The sequence below is a fragment of the Urtica dioica genome, chromosome 12 (assembly GCF_054948205.1).
Source record: "Urtica dioica subsp. dioica isolate 48M chromosome 12, U.dioica_male_clone48M_v1_H2, whole genome shotgun sequence".
NCBI lineage: Eukaryota > Viridiplantae > Streptophyta > Magnoliopsida > Rosales > Urticaceae > Urtica > Urtica dioica.
The window spans coordinates 7,633,362-7,653,655 of NC_142767.1; the positions used below are offsets into that span (position 1 = coordinate 7,633,362).

General features: G+C 34.6%; 1 protein-coding gene across 1 annotated transcript; it reads left to right on the forward strand.

Moving 5' to 3' along the window:
• The first annotated feature begins 13,567 nt into the window (after positions 1-13,567).
• On the forward strand, positions 13,568-15,380 carry LOC149378870 (Duplicated homeodomain-like superfamily protein). The gene is made up of 2 exons (XM_089603428.1): positions 13,568-14,036; positions 14,703-15,380. The coding sequence occupies exons 1-2, from the start codon at positions 13,708-13,710 to the stop codon at positions 15,043-15,045; spliced, it is 672 nt and encodes a 223-aa protein (XP_089459554.1). The 5' UTR covers positions 13,568-13,707; the 3' UTR covers positions 15,046-15,380.
• The last annotated feature ends 4,914 nt before the right edge of the window (positions 15,381-20,294 follow it).

Consider the following 20,294-nt stretch of genomic DNA (forward strand, 5'->3'; position numbering starts at 1 on the left):
AAAGACAGAGGAGAAGATGGCAGAGGTTTTGTCTGAGAAGGGTGGTCGCACCGGAGGTCTGGTCAGTGGTAGTGGTGGTTCGAAGAGGGAGAGAGAACGAGAGAGAGAGAGGGGCGGGGGGGTATTGGTGGTGGGTGGTCGGAGAAAATAGTGAAGGTTGTTTATGGGTGATCGATTTTGGGGGGTTTTGGTGGATTTAGAGAGAGAGAATGAAGAGGGAGGTGAGTGAGGAAGACGAAGAAGAAGCCGACTTTAAATAATAAAAAAATACCTAGCAATTGGATGAGACTTGTTATTTTCAATAGGACCAAGTGATGCGACTAGTCGCATCCGAACGTCAAAGGATACGACAAGTCGCATCCGAAAATATTAAATATAAATTAATTAAAATAATGCCACGTCAGATAGCTAAACGAAAAATAAGGGAAAATTAAATTTCGCTACAAATTTTGACATTTAAATGTGACTACTCGCATCCAATGACGTCACAACCATTGGATACGACTAGTCGTCAATGGTAAAAAATACACACTTAAATTAGCAAAAAAAATTTATGAATTATGTGACTCTTTTGGATGCGACTAGCATCTAATAGTCATCCGCAGTTGAAAGCCTAATTTGTCCTAGTAACTTGGTTCGGTGCATAATCTTTAAAGCCTCAGGGTCATCACCCTCGATCTTCCAACATCAAAGATAAAGGAAGAAGTCACCAAGAAATCCCGAATCCAACTTCTATATCACGAAATTGATGAGCAATGATTTGAATGCATATCTGGAAGGGATATTGGAGTTGGAGGATAGGAAGGATTAGAAAGCCTAGTGAAAAAAGAGCTCATTACAAATCCTTGAAACGCTCGCCAACTTTACGCCATCGGGAATTGTCGTTGTATCCTATGGTCGCCTCGTCTAATGCAGCGGTGGTCCCAACCTCATTGCCTCCCTGCCGCCTTAAGCATAGTTCGTTGTGATTATTTTTGCTGTCATTTTCCCTGATTAACGAAATATTGGTTATACGGTAATTTTATTATGTTTTATAATTCTATATATCTAGCGAACCCAAAAAATCATCTAACATGCCTATTTTTCTATACTTTGATAATAAAATATAGAAGTTAATTTATAATAAGTTTGAATAAACGAATAATTTATGTTTATTTGGAATCTTATATATTAGAGGTAGAATTCATGGTCTAATTAACACTTCAAACAAAAAAGATTAAATAACCCATTTTTATAAGGGCATTGTAGATTGGTAGACAAAACTAAACTATAAAATTGAGATTTAGCCAACGTTTGAAAATGTTTAGGAAAATAGTTGATAATCGTGTTTTTGGATTAGCACTAAGAACCGTCCATGGTTCGATCTAGGGCCGGACCCTATGATCGCACGTAGGTTGGGTTTGGTGAAGTTCTTCTCTTCTCGCCGTGTTCGTGTTCTTCGCGTTTTTTGTTGAGTTCTTGGGTCTTTGTTTCTTTGAGTCTTCAACCCTTTGAATCTTCCACGTTCTCCGTGTTTTTCACGTGTTTGTGTTCTTCGTTTCATCGTGTTCTTCGGATATTCAAGTGTCCGGGTCTTCGGATCTTCGAGTCGCCGCGTCTTTGGATCTTCCACGTTCTTCATGTTCTTCGTCGGGTCTTCGAATCCTTGCACCTTCACCTAACCATAAGAAAATGTTAATCTAGAGGAACACGGAGGGTTTTCCCTCGACGCGTGCTCCGACGCTCAACATTATTAGTCGTGTTGTTTTTTGTTCTTGGTGAATGATTTGTACTCGTCTCTATGTTTTCTAGAGAGAGAGAGTGAGAGTTGTAATATGATTTTTGTAGAGTTTTGTCAAGTTGAGAAAAACTTACCTTGTGTTGTGAATGAATGTGGTATTTATAGGAGCCAAGAGTTTGGTGAAAAGTACTTGACTGCGTGATTGAGATGACCGAGTAGTCTTGGCCGAGTGAAGACGATCGGGTGATCTTGGCCGAGTGAAGACGACGGTGATTTTGGCCGAGTGAAGATGGCTGGGTGGTCTTGGCAGGATGAAGATGACCGGGTGATATTGGCCGAGTGAAGATGACCGGGTGGTCATTTTCTTTGACCATCCGAGTGATCATTTTCTTTGGCCGACCGGTGTTGTCAATGGTGCCCACAAGAAGAGTTGTAGTCTTTATTTTGTACATTTGATGTAATAAAGTCTCATGAAGACTCTTGCTTGTAATTGCCTATTCATTTAATAATAAAGTTGAGACGTTCATTCATTCTTTCTTTGTTTGAAGCTTTATGATAAAACCTTAGTCTTTTAGTCCATAAACAAACTTAACAACTTACGAAGAGACAAATGTAGATTTGCATGAACAAACTCTTCGTAGTTTGCTTAAAACGATATATTCGCAATCTTAGGGTCAAAGGACTATTGACCTCAGTACGATTGTTAGAAGAATCTATGATGTCTGGTTATGAGGCATTGAGAGTTGGAGACTCTATAGTTCTTCTAGGTATCTTCCGAAGGTACTGAATTGACCAGTGCACTTCTAGAGACAAGATAAGAACAAACCATTTAACCTCTTATGTCTCGAAGTCACTATGTATGAATTGCATCATGCTTACCTTAATCCTGAAATGAGACATGCCATTTCACAGCTTACGTATTCTCATTTGAGAAAGTCAGAGTTCGGACTCACTATGTGATTCCGAACAGGGCATATTGGTGAAGTACTAAGTTGTGAGAATGTCATGAGTAACTTTGTGAAGTTCTCATAGATATGAAATTCATGTACAAGATTGCTGAAATGCAATGTATATCACCTCATGCTTTGTTCCTTGGAGTGTGAATAAATGAACTGGCCAGTGTCCAAATTGAGTCCTGACTCTTTTTGGATGAAACAATGTGACTTGTTAGCTCCTCGTCAATACATTGTTTCTAACTTATTCACAAGCGACAAAGGAGTTGAGGAAATAACAGCTAGAAGGGTAAAATGGTAATTTAGTAAATCCCGACTAGCTGATGACATTCATGAAGGGTAAACATAGATAATATTCAGTGGATCCGCTCATCATAATTAGGTTGAATTCTTGAGTAGAAAATAAATTCATTTGAACCGAGAGATTTTCAGTGTCAACTCTTTAGTGGAGTCAGTTGACATTAAGCTAAACTTGGAAAAGGTTTGTGAACTTTTGAGTCCAAGTATTTAGCTCAAGCTTTGTTCATTTGGATCCATGAGGTCACTGTCACGAATCACATTGATTAGGAATAGTTAAACTGGAAGCTAAGTCAAAACAAGAACGAAAATTGTCAAAAGGGTATTTTTGTCTTTTGAGACATAGGATGAAATGAATGTCAATAAATTTTTTGACATGGTCATTTGATGACAAGTAACACTCGGCCATAATAAGATTAATTGGGCCTTGTGGATTAATTTCATTTCATAAGAATTTTATTGAAAATTCTTAATGGGCCTTTTTCATGTTGTTATGAACAAATGGAAAAGCTTCTAGAAGCCTTTTTCTAGATGGTATAGGCGCCCAACATACCCAAATAAAGAGAATATTTTGTGCATGAATGTATGAAGATACTTGTCAAAAAAAAAAGAGGAAATAAATTTCCCCTAAGGGGAAACCAAGGTGGGCGCCCAAATAAGTCAAGAGAGAAGCAAATAAAAGAGGAAACAAATCCAAGGACTTGCTTGGCAAGTCTTGGCCGTGTGACTCTTTGAAGGAAAAGGGAAATTGGCCCATGAATATGTGATATTCTATAGAAGAGGAAACTACCTTATTGAAGGTGAGACCTCTCCTATAAATAGGAGCCTCATTCCACACTTTTCATTCATCCAAGTTTAAGAGATTTGAGAGACTCTCTCTCTAGAACTTTGGCCGCCCCTTCCTCTCTCTCTCTAGTTTATTTTCGATTTTTTGTTTTGGCACCTAGGTCCTCATTCGACCTAGTGTTTAGCTCTGCGACTTCAAGACTCGTTCTTAAGTCGTAGTGTTTAAAAGTGCCCACTCACTAATTCCTTTATTTCGAGTGATTTAGTGATAGAAACTTTCGTGGTTGCTCGAGGTGCCGAGCAAAGAAAGAGAGACGTGCTGCGAGGGGAGACGAGCGTTGCAAACTTTCCAAAAGCTTCTTCAAAGTTCAAGCTTCAAGAAAAGTTAGTAAACTTCTATACTCATAATAGTTTTTAATTACATGTACTTGCTCTTTGTCTAGGTTAGTAAAAAAAAACTGTTTTTACTTGAAATTTTTTTTTTTAAAATTCCGCCGCTTACCGAAGCGTTAATTATTTTCTTAAACCCTAGATCGATTCCAACAACCGGGTGGTCATTTTTGTGGTTTTGTCTTGAAGATTTGTCAAGAAGTCTAGTTTGAAAACATTCTTTGAGAGTCTCTTTTGAAAGACATTTTATGAGTGTTGATTCGGAGCTTGGCTCGTGAATGCTTGTGGGCTTGAGCCTTGTGTATGGGCTTGATGTGTCATTTTTTTGCTCTCGGGGTGTTATTTATACCGTGTGAAAATAACGGCATAACAATAGCCAATGACAATTATATTTGACTTAAATATCATTATATTAAACATGTTATAATTAACAAAAAAAATGTAAATAATTTATAAATTCGATAATTAATGTACCAGTTGTGAACTCCGGCGGAATTCTAGAATAGTAGACATGATTTTTCATTCAATACAATGGGTCTATTTTTGAAGCTCTCTTCGCCACAAATCCGTAGGATTTTGAATCACTCAATTTCGAGTTCATATGAGGAAGATATGGATTTTTGAAGTTTTGATGAGAAAAAAGAAATTGTATGAGAGATAAGTGACGAATCAGCGTAACAAAAAAAAAAACAAAACAAAACAAAGCAAAATCGGTTGGAATGACAAAATGAAAATTTTAAATGGTTTATTCAATTATCACTTCATCTGTTTAACTATCTTTTAATAAATTTTCAAACGTTGGCTATATCTCAAACGTGATGTTTGGAATTGTAGTAAGTTACAAATTTCTTTTTATAAAATTAATTAACCCCATTTTTATAAACGGGCAGTGCTAGTTTACCATGTAGTTACTTCCCATAGGAAATACATGTGAACGATTAAATTACTAATGATGTCGTCAGCTGAATTCGCGTGGCTGCACTGAATTCGAGTGAGACTACGTATTAAGAAACAGACCATACACAGCATTTAAAATTTCATGGTTGCATTGCATATGATAATCTCAGAATTTTCTTTAATATATAGAAAGTAATTGATTATCTCATCATCTTCTTTTTTTCTAAATTATCTCGCAGTCTTCTTTAAAATACTGAATAACTTATTTTGGATTTTTTGGATAATTATGGAAGAGAATATGGACATGCGTGATAATGGATTTTTTTCTTCTTCTTATTCAAGCTACAGGCGATTTGTTTGATTAAGTTAAGATTATATTTCTTATTCAAGTTAAGCAATATTATAGTAAGATTATAGCTAGGGTTGACAATTTGGTCCGGATATGAAACACGAAACGGTTACGACACGATTTAAATCGGATTTGAATCTTAATAAATGGGCCGATTCTTAATTGGATCAAACACGCTAACACGATTAAATAATGGTTCAAAACGACACGATTACGGTAACACGATAAAAAACCGATTAACATGATGATTAAAATATCGACACGAAACACGATTACGACCCGCACGAATAGGATCCAATTAACATGATTACGAGTGATAGCACGATTACGATCCATTTAAACACCATTAATATTATATATGTAAAATTATAAAGTTATAACTATAAACATAAATTTATAATTATAAACATAAAATTGATATTAGAAAATATGATATAATAAAATAAAGTATATTTGTATAAATATCAATTCACATATGATAATATATGGTCAATAGTATACCAATTGACTTAACCGGAGCAATAAGAATCACAATTCATATCGAGCAATCAAAATTACTATAGTATCATAATAATGTATTAAATTCAATTTTATTCGATTTCAATTTTAATTCAATTCATATCGAACAATCACGATTCACAATCACAATAACTATAGTTTCATAATAATGTATCATATTCTGTTTTATTGAATTTCAATTCAATTCAATTCATATTGAAAAATCACAAGTTAAAATTGACAATCATAATAACTATTATCTCATAATAACGTATCATATTCAATTTTATTTTATTTCAATTCAATTCAATTTATATAAAACAATTTCAATTCACAATGACAATAACTATCATCTCATAATAACGTATCATATTCAATTTTATTGGATTTCAATTCAATTCATATTGAAAAATCACAATTTAAAATTGACAGTCAGAATAACTATAGTCTCATAATAACGTATCATATTTAATTTTGTTTTATTTCAATTCATATCGAACCATTACAATTCACAATCACAATAGCTATCATCTCATAATAACTTATCATATTCAATTTTATTTGATTTTAATTCAATAAAATTCACAATCACCTTAACTATCATCTCATAATAACGTATCATATTCAATTTGATTTGATTTTAATTCAATTCAATTCACAATCACAATAACTATCATCTCATAATAACGTATCATATTCAATTTTGTTTTATTTCAATTCAATTCATATCGAACAATCACAATTCACAATTAACAATCACAATAACTATCATATCATAATAACGTACCATATTCAATTTTATTTGATTTTAATTCAATTCAATTCACAATCACAATAACTATCATCTCACAATAACGTATCATATTCAATTTATTTGATTTCAATTCACAATCACAATAACTATAGACTCATAATAACGTAACATATTCAATTTTATTTAATTTCAATTTAATTCAATTCATATCGAACAATCACAATTTAAATTTGACTATCACAATAACTATAGTCTCATAATAACGTATCGTATTCAATTTTATTTGATTTCAATTATAATAAAATGACTTATTACCTCCATTTGTTTTCAAATTCAATATCTAATTTTTATCCAAATAAAACATTCATATAATTATAAATTTCTATTATTATTTCATGAAACTATAAATAATTAGACTAATATTTATATTTGATATCCCTCCATAACATTCCCTCCATATTCTCCATAAAATTTCAACTACCTATTTTGTTTACTTTTACCCTTCATTATTTTCCCTCCTTTTTTTTATATATTTTGCCAAATTTTTTGTGTGAAAAAATAAGAAAAGAATAAAGGAAAAACAAAAGTATTAGTTAGCCACGTGACTCAGTGTCAATGTATCGGAAGTTAGTGCAAAAAGAAAGAGGACAATTCTAATCTATGACTATTATGTTTTTGATAATTATATCGCAATTAATTGAGTTCGAATGTCTAAACACGGTTAAATACTCATTTAACACGACTATTAAACGGTTTAATTTAAACGGTTATGGATCTGTAAAAAAATAAACGGTCAGATTTGTATCTAGATTTCAAACACGATTAATAAATAGTCGGATTTAGTTCTAGCAATTATTTATGCAAACACGATTAAAACGACACGATTACGACACGAACACGAAACTCTCATCCCTAATTATAACTATGTTTGACACATGATTTTACTAAGTATTCATCATTTTAAAAAATTGTTAGAGAACTAATAAAACTTAAACTATGACTAACATGCTCAAATGACTAGTTCACTGTACATTGTGAGACGTTAATACTATTTTGCATTAAAAATCTTATTTAGAATATTTTAAATTATTAATTAGAGGAAGAATGGAGGGTATAATTAACCTCATTTTTATAAACTAGTTTTGCTATAATATACCGATATATATATATATATATATATATATATATATATATATATTTTGTAGTCATTCCCATTGCAAAATATAATTGCATAATGAAATTACAAATGATTTTTTTTTTTCGGGGAAGTAATTACTAATGATGTTGTCAAACTGGATTTTTGTGGCATCATTAAATCCGAGTGACGATAAGTATTAAGAAACTAATCTTACATTAAGTGCTTGATTTTTTATGGTTGTGTGTGGCAATCTTGGAATCTTCTTTAAAATAGCAAGTAATTGATTTGGATTTTTTGATAATAATTTCCCAAGAGAATATGGACATGCATGATATAGGATTTTTTTCAGATAAGTTTTACATTAATTTAGGACATGCAATAATGCTTGATATCTAGAGTAACTATATATAAATTAGAAAATCTAGCACATTATAATAGCTATCTCTAGATAATTATGAAGGATCTTCTTAAGGAATCAACCAATTAATTATGCAAATGATTTGGCAAATGAATCTGGAATAATTAAATTTTCAATAATTTTTTTCTTTTGAAAAACCAATAGAGCAAAAGATTTAACCTATCAGCTATAATAATGACAACTATCAAAATAAATAATATATAAAAATTTGAAATATTTAAAATATGAAAATTCAGATAATCACATTGACATAAGTAGAAATTTAGAAGGCATGAGAAATAAACAGTTTATAGTTAAATACTAACAAGAGATTTATTAATATCTAACCTCTTTATCAGGGGGAGATTAAAATAATAGCCGAACTATGAATTTATTTAAGTAAATAGCCAACACTAATCAGAGTTTTCAAAAAAACCCCCCAAATTTAACTGCCAACTTCTTGACTTCCTCTCTCACTCTCGGAGATTCAAACCCATCTCCCACATTCTGATAAAAAAAACTACAAATAATTGGCTGCGTAGCCATCTTAAAAATTAGCAATTTGGTTTTAGCCAATCTTTCGTTAATTTCCCGTAAATTGCCATCTTGCTTACGTGGCATCTTATTAATTGAATTAGTTTTACACATTTGCCCTTATTTATTACACCTACTAATTGAATTAGGCAGTTTTTTTTTTAAATTTTGAATCTAACCGATTTGGAAAGATTGTTAATGTGTATTTGAAAATTTTCAGCGTTGACTTTAACTAATTAGTTTCTATTTTCGTGGCAATTTATTATGGATAAAATCTGTAAATATATTCTTCATTTATTGATATTATTTGTTTCATAATTTTAGAGCGTCCAAAATATTTTCAGAATTTTTTTCAGTTTATTTACACGAATATACTGTAAATCATCTTTGTATTTACAATGAATTTTACGATAAAAAAATAGGTATTGATTGTAAATAAAGTCGTATTTACAATTCTGGATAAGAATTCACCAGAACCAAAAATTTAGCAAATTCACAATTACTGAAACAAATCTCATACACTCAAAACCACTAGCAATTCCGATGATAAAAAAGAAGAATTAGAAGAGAGAAAAAAAAAATCATCTTTGTATTTACAATGCATTTTACGATGAAACAATTGGTATTAACTGTAAATCAATGTTGTATTTACAATACTGAATAAGAATTCACCCGAACCAAAATCTCAACAAATTCACAATCACTGAAACAAATCTCATACACTCAAAACCACCAGCAATTCCGATGAAAAAAGAAGAAGAAGAAGAAGAAGAAGAGAGAAAAAAAAAAATGAAGGATCTTAATTAATAAAAAAATAAAACATTTGGGTTCTTCTTTACCAATTCTTCTTTCTGTAAAATATTTGGGTTCTTCTTTCCCAATTCTTCTTCTTTACAGGCGACGGAGAGTCCTTCATCGTTGGAGCATCGCCGCTCCGACACCGAGACTCTCCTTTTTTTTGCTGCGTGAAATTTGGTTTTGGTCAGATGGTTTACTATCCCGTGTTAATTGTATCCCTCAATTTGCGCGATGTAGTTATGGCTGATTAATTTTTTTTCCTTTTTAATTAATGGGTTGAAATTTATGGGCGGGATTTGACTGGATTCTAATTAATGCACGATTTTTTTTTAATTTTGGGGTGAAAATGGGCGGGAATTATTTGAGGTCATTCAAGTCTTTTAACATGCTGTAAATAGATTGCTGTGGCTATTAACAGGAAATTAACAGAAGGTTGGATAAAATCAAATTCCCCTATAGCCGTGTGGCTATATACCTATATAACCCAAAAAAACTATCTCTCAATTCAAGATCACTAGAAATCCCAAACCTCCTCCACAGTCGCCGCAGATCTCATCAATCTCCGCCACCTCCACGACGCCAAGCACTTCATCGCCACCCACTACGCCGGAGTTCTCTGCTTCTAGGAGGCCTTGCTCCGTCACCACTGCACGGACGGAGATTCCAATTGGAAAAAGCTCTAATCCTCCTGCGGCGATTCCTCGGGAACAACCTAGGTATATCCTGATTTGCTTCCTCCTCTATCATCATTCTCTTCGACGATTTCTTTGCCGCTGAAATCTCCGGAGGAATGGCCGGCGTTGGAGTGAGATTCTTCGGCACCTGGGCTGGAATCATGCATCGATCGGAGAGGTGAGGCATCGAGAGGCTTCTGGAAGAGAGAAAATTTGGGTGAAGAGAAAATTTCGACGATGGAGATGAGAAAACACACAAGGGAAAATCTCAGAGAGAGAGACAGAAACAGAGCACGCGATAGTTAATTTGATTAACTATAAAGGTTAATCTGATTAACTATGATGAACCTCTTCCGAAAATGAACTCGAACATTGGCGAGTCTCGTAGTTACGTCGATCTGACCATTTAAAGGTCGTAAGTGCAGTTCTGCATATATTAACTTTGATAGTTAATCGGATTAACTATGAAGGTTAATCCGATTAACTATGACGATCCTCCTTTGGAAACAATCTTGAACATCGGCGAGTCCCGTGGTTGCGCCGTTCCGACCGTTCGAAGGTCGCAAGTCCAGTTCTGCGTATTAACTGTGATAGGTAATCCGATTAACTGTGAAGGTTGATCGGATTAACTCTGCATGAGTTAATCTGATCGCTACTCACTAGTACAAAAAAGACATTTGGGTGCGACTTTTTTCGCATCCAAAAGTCAATTTTTGCACCCAAAGATATCTTTAGGTGCGACTTTTCTGCACCCGAAAGTCCGCAACTAAAAGTCTTGGGTGCAAAAAGTCGCACCCAAAAAGTCTTGACTTTCGGGTGCCTCATTTTGCTGCGACTTTCCGCACCTAAAGTCGCACCTAAAAAGTCACCAAAAAAAAATGGCGACCAAATCCCTCGGCCAAATAACCAAATCCCTCGGTCGAAACACAACCCAATCCAAATATCCAGAATTCGCAAAAAAAAAAATCATTACAGCCTCAACACATCATCAAGCAGAATTCCTCAATTCATAAAACACATCCAAAACTTCATACGGCAAAGTCCACATATTACTCAAAATTCGTCCGAAAAATCTAACAAAATTAAAACCATGCCTTTCAACCCAAACATTAAACAATTTCATAATCACATCACAAAATCAAACTCAACACACGGCCAGCGTCAAAAACACACGGCCAACACCAGAAACACACGGCCAACGTCAACTCATTTCCACAAAAGCCCCAAATTCAAGTTCCAAACCCTAGAAAATTTGGGGCTGAGGTCGAGGGTTCTCGAGAGGCCGCTCGCCGCGGGAGCAGAGGCCGGGAGGGAGGTTGCCGGTGAAGGCGTTGGAGCTGAGGTTGAGGGTGCGAAGGGCGGTACCTGCAAAGAGGAAGAAAATAAAGAAGAGTCGAGTTTGCGGCTGGCCGAAATTAAAGAGGAAGAAAAAAAAGCAAGGGAGAGGAAACTCACCTTAGGACGCTCGATGGTGGTGGTACCCGTCGGTGGTGGTCGGAGAGAGGTTCGGTGGAGAGAGAGGCTCGGTGGACTGGTGGTGGTGGTAGGAGAGAACTCAGAGAGAGAGAGAGAGAGAGAGAGAGAGAGGCTCGGAATGTGAGAGAATGAATGAAAATCGCAGTGAAAATTTATTTTATATCCTGACCTATAATTTGGGTGCGACAAAATGACACTTTTGGGTGCGACAAAGTTGCACCCAATGATATTTGTCAGTACCTTTGGGTGCGACAAAGTCGCAGCTAATAGTATTTCAAAAAAAGAGGGGAAAAATTTGACCGCGATAAAATTTAAGACGTTAGTACTTTTGGGTGCGAAAAGTCGCACCTAATAGTATTTCACAAAAAAGAGGGGGGAAGTTGACCGCTCAAATGTTTTAAGACTATAGGTGCGACTAATAGTTTTGATGAAGCATTGGGTGCGACTAAGTCGCACCCAAAAGTTTTGACGAACTTTTGGGTGCGAAAAGTCGCACCCAAAGTTTAAAAAAATCAGCGAAAATTTGTATATGCTGGTTTAGTTTTGGGTGTGACAAGTCGCACCTGAAAGACTCATTTGGTGCGAATTTTGGGTGCGAAAAGTCGCACCCGAATGTCTTCCGCACCGGAAAATAGTATTTGTAGTAATGTACTCCGTCCCGGCGAGGATCACGAATTCGGGCTTCTCGGCAGCGAAGAAGGACTCGACTTCGCTTTGAAAAGTTAGGTCAAGCTCGGCGTGGGTTCAGAGTAGGAGGTTTGGAAGCCTAGGGTTTTGAGCTTCCGTAAAATGATGGAACGGACAAGGCCGCAGTGTCCGGCGATGAAGACCTTCAATGATCTGTCAGCAATGAATGATTGAGAATTGTAGTTTGTGGCACACAAATTGTTTGGAGGGGTATAATAGGAATATACTTTTTTTTAGTGAATTGAGTTAGTTAACCAATTAAACTCATAGTTGGACTATAGTTTTAAAAGAGTGGTCTAATTTGAGCAAGATAAATTGCCTGCCCTATGAACAACACTGAGTCAAGTTTTTATTTTTTATTATTACATATTCTTTTATACTTAAATTCAATTGAAAACTCTATTCAGCTATAGACTTAGTGACGAAAAATATTAAAAATAAAAACTTAGTAAATAAAAAACGAGGGGAATGGCATTCCGCATTTCAACTAGTTTTTTCAGTTTAGTATTTATTAAATTAAAATATACAACTTATCTAACTGTATTTTTTTAGATTGGAGACGGGTTAACCATCGTCCACTTTTCCACTCGGAAAACTCTATTAGACATTTTTCTATACAATCTGAAAATAAAAAAATTAGTTCTCTTCTTTGGAGGGCGATGGAGCAATCTCGTCAAATGCATTTCGTCATCTCTGTTATTATTTACCTTTCATGAGTTATAATTCTCTTTATAATTTTTTTGGACTCTTTCACTGAACAGTCTCGGTTAATCTATAAGAGTTTATCTCGAATTTTTTATATTTTGTTTTCAAAAAAAAAAAAAAATCGCCATCAACGATTAAAAAACAAAGCAATATATAGAAATGCATCATCCAATAAAAAGAAAAAGAGATTAAAAAAGGTAAATTAAAAGAAAGGTGAAAATCTCCAATAAAAGCAAAAACGTGTTGAATTAGGACTCTGCTGAGTTTGGTACTTAGCCCCAGATATTCTAAAATTAAAAAAGAAAAACTAGAAAACAATTTTAAATGACACGTCATTTTCTCAAACAACTCTGTCGCTATCTATCTTTCTCTCTCATATATCTGTACTATACAGCGCTCTGGGAAATTAAATATACTTAATTAGTAAAAGAAATGAAAATGAATATTTGACCTGCCCAGCCCAGCCCAGCCCAAGTCTATATATAAAGAGAAACATTTCAGTCGTAATAGAGACACAAACAACACAAAAACAAACAATATACACAATCGGCCATCCCAAGCAAGCAATTGAAAATCTCCCACCAAACACGCGAAACCTCCAAGAAAGACTCTCTCTCTCTCTCTCTCCAAACAAAACCCTTGAAACCCCAAACCATGTTTCAGGCTCGGTGGACTCGCGAGGAGGACATGAAGTTCGAGCAAGCTCTGATTGGGTATCCCGACGGAAATCCCGACTTCAAGGCGATCGCTCAGCTTCTTCCGGAGAAGACGCCGGAGCAAGTGGCGGCGCACTACGCCGACCTCGTCCACGACGTCGAGGAGATCGAAGCCGGTCGAATTGACCCTCCAAATTACGACGATTTGCCGGGAAGCTGGGATTCGTCGGAGGCCAGAGCTGAAAATCAGATCTCCTTCGGTGGCGGGAAGCCCAAATCCGATCCCGATAGGAAGAAAGGGACTCCTTGGACTGAAGAAGAACACAGGTCTTTTCTCTTTTCCTTTTTTTTTTCTTTTCATTTTTCAATAAATTACTTGTTCGTTTTGTTTTTCAGAAAATTGACTTAATTTTATTAACTCGTTTGGTTTGTGCTTCGAATTTTCTCGAACTTGCGAAAAAATCAATTGTTCTCGACGTTTTAGCCTTAATTACTAGTCTTTGGAATTATAATATTGCAGGTTCAGCGAAAAAAAAAAAAAAGATTGCTGAGTTGTTGGTTTTTTTTTTTTTTTTTTTTATTAATGTGAATATGGTTGTTAGTAACATTTACCGAGAAAGTTTTTATTGTTCAGTTAGCGGTTAATTAGTGACTCGTAATGGGGTATTTTTGGATAAAACTCCTTTTATATTTTTGTTACTATTTTTTTTTTTTAAATTTTTGGGAATTCCTAGAAGCTTATCTAACCGCGTAAAACTATTAAAAGAAAACAAGGAAAAAAAAACACAAAAACAGCTCACGGCTTATGTACAATGCTTAGTTGAGAAGTCTGTTGAATTCATAGCGCGTTCATAAATAAATCATTGCTGTCTGTCTCGCATATCGCAAATATGAAGCAACATTGTCTGATTAATTCGAAGCTGTCATAGAGCAAACATAGCATCATAATCAGTGTCATTTAAGCGTTATCTGGTTTGTTTTTGGGTGGATCAGACTGTTTCTGCTGGGGCTTCAGCAATACGGGAAGGGCGATTGGAGGAGCATATCTCGGAACTTTGTGGTGACTCGGACTCCGACACAGGTGGCCAGCCACGCCCAGAAGTACTACCTCCGACAGGGCTCCGGGAAGAGGGAGCGCAAGCGCTCCAGCATCCACGACATCACCAGCGCCGACACCTCAGCACCCCGTCCCCCCCAGCAAAACACGTGTCTCTTCTCCCACCCCATCCCCAATCACGTCCCGCCACCTCACCAACCCTACCCGCCCCCGGACTTCCTCACCCACCGTCCCGTGCCCCCGCAACCCGACTACCAGAACTACCGCTTCCATATGTGAGAGACCAGACCCGACCACACGAGTGGTCTTTTTGTACATACACAAAACACACAGAAAGGTTGCTATAGCATTTAGTGATCACAGTTATTATTAGTTTCTTGTTTCGTTTGTTTGTTTGAATAGTTTCTTGTTTCCTTAGAGGAGGGGAGGGTATATTTAGGGACAGACATACAGTGTAGAGATGATATATGAGTTTTATTGGTGGTCTGTGAAGCATTGGGTATGTATTGTCGGTCATTAGATGATGATGTTGATTATGTTGTGGGGATAAATGAATTCATACATTGATACAAAAAAATAAGTTATTGATATATATATATATATATATATATATATATTTTGCCCAAGTGAATGAATGGTTGTGAGATATGAACGTTGCTTGAGATAGGTTTGAAAATCAGCGTCAGCAGACTTTAACTTCAAAGACATGCCGTTATAGCCTTATCCACTATTATTTTCTTACACATGGTCTTGCATGCACAGCTAAACCTATCAACTAGCATTATTATTCTGATAAAAAAAAAAAAAAAACAGGGAATATTCAATATAATATATATTACATTAGTTGGAAAAAAAAAATTAATAATAAAACAAATTAGGAATCCTCTGTTGTAACTGAAAATGGTGGTTAAGTAAATCAAACTTTCCTCTCCTTGTCAACTTTTCAAGAAACGATTTCATTGTATATGTAAAACGATTTGAGGAATCTAAGAGGATTTTAAACGAGGAATATTACTGCATCATCTTCATGGACCATTGCCAATAAAGAAGTTATAGAAATAATTTAATTTGATATATGAATTAATTAGTTGATAGTACATAGTACTACAGGAAACTTTGTACGACCTGGTGTCAGAAGATGGATGGATTTGTATTGAAGTATAGCAGCTTTAATTAGTACTTAAGCAATAGGTATAAAAAAAGTCAAATCTCATGTTTAAGTAAAAAAAAAAGAAAAAAAAAAGTCAATTCTCTAAGTTCGAATCACATATTGAAATATTACAATTTAAATATAACCTTGCAATCAGTGGGATCCAACATTGTGGCTATCAAATTGTTTTTTTTTTTTTTTTTTTTTTTCATTTCAATCCACCTTCCAATGACAAACATTCTTGAAAATCAGTAGACTCTGTATTAAAATTTGAGTTGTGATTTGGCCGAAAATTTAGCAAATAAGACAGCATAAAAATTGGGTATTGAAATTGGCAAGACACAAGTAACCAAATAGTCCACCACGCTTCACATTTAAATCACAAGTTTTAATATTTAAAGAGTTTAAATGAATTGGATAAGGGTTGTTTCGTTGACTGACAGAAAACTTGCGGACCATCATTTTCGAGAATAAGTCCTATTGAATGGAAAGAGAGCTCATTCATTGGTTGACTCGCTATTTGATGATAATTAGGTTCGTTTGGGAAGTAAAAATAGGTCAATGCATGAGTAGAGATATGTAAGGTACTTATTCTTTGCACCAACCCAAAAGATTTGGGGCAGAAGCTAAATATGTATGGGAATTATTTTTGCTTTTATACTTAATATTCAAATCATTTTTATTATTTATAAAGGCTTTTAAATGAGATTTCCAATTCATAGCTAAATTAACTTCGTTGAATGATAAATCATTTATTTCTAACTTTATTTCCATCTGCCAATTCTAATTTATCAGATCAAGAACAGTTTTTAGATCATTTACCTTGCTTCTATACTCTTTTGTTCGTTTATTTATCTTATCAAATACCTAAAAAGTTATTTTTAAAGACTGATTTTTTGTTGATCGACCAAAGCATGGCTTCAACAGATATTATATATGAACAAGAGCACCACTCATCTCTATATATTCAAATTTGTGTCTAGAAGCAATATCTAGATATTTCTCTAAGAGCTCTTGCATGTCTTATTAGTACTTAGACGCAACTTGAGTTGCACCCAAATGACTTTTGAGCATGATTTTTATAAAGACACGTAAGTAGCGTCTAAATTTTTTATTTAGTGTACACATGTAGTAAATTCATAGATAATTCTATTTCATTCAAGTGCGAATCGTTTGAGTCTAAAACGATCACAAAATCTCACCTTTATTTAGCGATTGATGCTCTCATGAATTTCACCATCAGTTTATTTGACTTATTTGTTAAATTCATATTAAATTATATAGGTTGATAATTTGTTTATCTGGATTAATTTATTTTTTAAGATTTATTGGGTGTAACAAGATTAATTTTAGGATTGTTTGAAATTATATGAAGCTTATGGTTTATGACTGTTGTTGATGTAGAAATCGCCGAAGTCAACAGTCACGAATACCCCGTTAATGATACTCGATTTGTGTTAAGAAGGAAAAAGGCTAAATCCTTGTCTCGGGATTCCAAATTTGTGATCAGAAGACAATGATAATAATAATAAAAAAAATGTCGATGCTCGAAAGTAACAAAGGTTCGAATGAAAAAAAAGCTTCTTGATTTTAGTGTGATATGATAATCCCAAAATATCAAAAATCCAGCCCTACTTCCGGGCTCTAACTTGTACAATTATATTGTCGTAATCAACATCTTCAATTAATGTGACCTATACATTTCTATTTTTACTTCATGATATGCAATAAAATCTAATTATTACATTGGTTACATATTTTTGAAGTTTTTTTTTTTTTTTTTTTTTTTTTTTTTTTTTTTTTTTTTTTTTTTTTCGAGTCATTAAATGAGAGAATTCATCCTCTCATTTTCTTCTGGGATTATTCATATTCTATGACTTGTACCAAGATTTTGGACAAAAATCTACTAAACCCAAATAAATCCTAAACTATGACTACCTATTTTCACTAAATACAAAAATACCCTTACTTTTAATAATATTTGATTTTCTTTCTTATTTAATTATTTGACTTTTTTTTCGTTTTGGGTTCAGCTCTCTTCCACTATCTTTTTTCGTTTTTCAGTTCGTAATCTTTGTTTGTCTTTTTAGTTTAAGGTTAGAGATTTTCATGAAAAAAATTTGATCCTATTCAAAGTGTTTAAGTCGTTGAATTTCTGTGGTTTTTGAAGTTAAAAAACAAAGAAAAAACGATTCTCGAGATTCTGGAAAATTTTGATAAGCATCTGAAAATTTATGGGTTTTCGTTGAAGATTTATTGACATTGATATCAATAAATATGCATTTTTATTGACATTAATGTAAATAAATCTTCAACAAAAACCCAGAAATTTTCAGAAACTTTTCAAAATTATCCAGAATCAAATCTTCAACGAAAACCCAGAAACGTTGAAGATTTATTGACATTAATGTCAATAAAAATGCATATTTATTGACATCAATGTCAATAAATCTTCAACGATTCTGGAAAATTCCTTTGAAGATTAATCTTCAACGATTCTGGAAAATTCCTTTGAAGATTTATTGACATTGATGTCAATAAATATGCATTTTTATTGACATCAACGTCAATAAGTCTTCAACGAAAACCCAGAAATTTTCAGAAACTTTTCAAAATTATCCAGAATCCCGAGAATCGTTTTTTCTTTGTTTTTTAACTTTAAAAACCACAGAAATTCTACGCGGAATCCATGGTGGGCTGTTCCAGTGGACACTTCGAGGTCGCCGCCGCCGGGATGGCCATGGGCTGCTCTCCGGCGGCCATGACCGTCGTTCCCAGGAGCTTCAGCGTCGAAGATTCCCAAGGCTACTCTCCGGATTTTTGTAATGATGTTTGTTTTCATAATATAAACTAACTAATTGTTTTTGTTTTATTAATTAACTAATAAAAATAAACTAAATATGAAGGATAAATATGTAATTACTCATTTCATTAAGTCATAGTTTAGGATTTATTTGAGTTTAATAGATTTTGGTCCAAAATCATGATACAAGTCATAGAATAGGAATAATCCCTTTTCTTCTTCTCATCGAAATTTTGGAAGTGGACTATGCTTCCTTTGTGTTGGTCTTGCTCTATCGCCCTCTTTTTTCCTTCTCGTTTTTCGGGCCTATCTTCGAGGGTCTGCCTTGTGGACGAAGTCCAATGGACAACTATTTTTTTTTGAGGTCTGCTATCAATGCATATTAATTCGGAGAATTGTATATATAACCCATTTAAATCTCCTATATTAAAATTCTAGCCAAGGTTTCGAAAAATTAAGAAAATAGTTCAAACTCAAGTAAGACATAGTCATGAGTTGGGCTATTTTAAGGTAAAGGCGACGACAATCTACTGGTTTGTATCCGTGGACCTGGGAAAGGCGACAGCACTTTGGAAGTGGTGCAAATGTGCAAAAGGACAAAGGATGGCTCAAGGTATGGATTCACTATGAGTCTATGACTCTAAGGCGTTGGTGGAGGCGCTGGGTTTTGCTGCTAGTAGCCCAAATTGGAAATTTATAGGCATGTTTGAAGCCTGTAAAATTTTGTTAGACCCATTTGTCGCATTTAATATGTGTTGTATCTCTAGATGTGACAATGTTCTTGCTCACATGGTTTGTAAGTAGGCAGGACTCAACAAACTTAGTTTTGGCTACCTTTCCTATCAGGCATTCATGCATGTATTAGAAGAGATTAGCAGTTGATAAAATTTCCTATTTTTTTGGTAAATATTTTTTGGAGGTACAACTTCCTTTTGGTATTGGTGAAACGTCTACTTTCGGTAATAGTTCGTATTGATTAACAATCTGATAATGCTCTGTGTTGATGTGGTTTTTTTGCATCACATTTGCGACACTCACGCCGTGGAGAGGTCTGAGCGCGTGCGCCGTGAGATTGATGGGTGACCGCCTTTCCTTTGCTCTCGAAGGAAATGTCGCTATTGGCCTAAGCCTGATAATGGCGTCAAGTCCTAAAATCCCTCCGAAACGGTCAACCACGGGGAAAATGTCAATTTCTAAATCGCAAGGAAACCACAAATATCAAGGAAGCGCTCGGTAAGGGTCGTGATTCCAAGAGACTTCGGAATGGGACCGTCCTCTTCGGTGACGAATCTTCAGGTGAATGGGCTTCATCTTAATATAGGTGATTTTTTTTTAATATTGACGATTTTAGCTTTTGCTGGGCTGATTGATAGCATAGGCCTCTTATAAGTCTTATCATTACATGATTTTAGCACGGGCTGGTCTGTACATAATATTTACATTCGATATAAAATATATAAAAGTCAAAAATTCAAATCGAAGCAATTGGATGTCCGACTCGGGCCTATATGACATTCTATTGATTCTTTTCCGAACGAGATGTATGGATCCATGGGTCTATATAGGTCCTGTTCC

Excerpts from the sequence above, each read along its gene's own strand:
- LOC149378870 (XM_089603428.1), top strand. The coding sequence starts at position 13,708 with ATGTTTCAGGCTCGGTGGACTCGCGAGGAGGACATGAAGTTCGAGCAA. Across the intron at positions 14,037-14,702 it reads TGGACTGAAGAAGAACACAG|ACTGTTTCTGCTGGGGCTTC; the intron begins GTCTTTTCTCTT and ends TGGGTGGATCAG.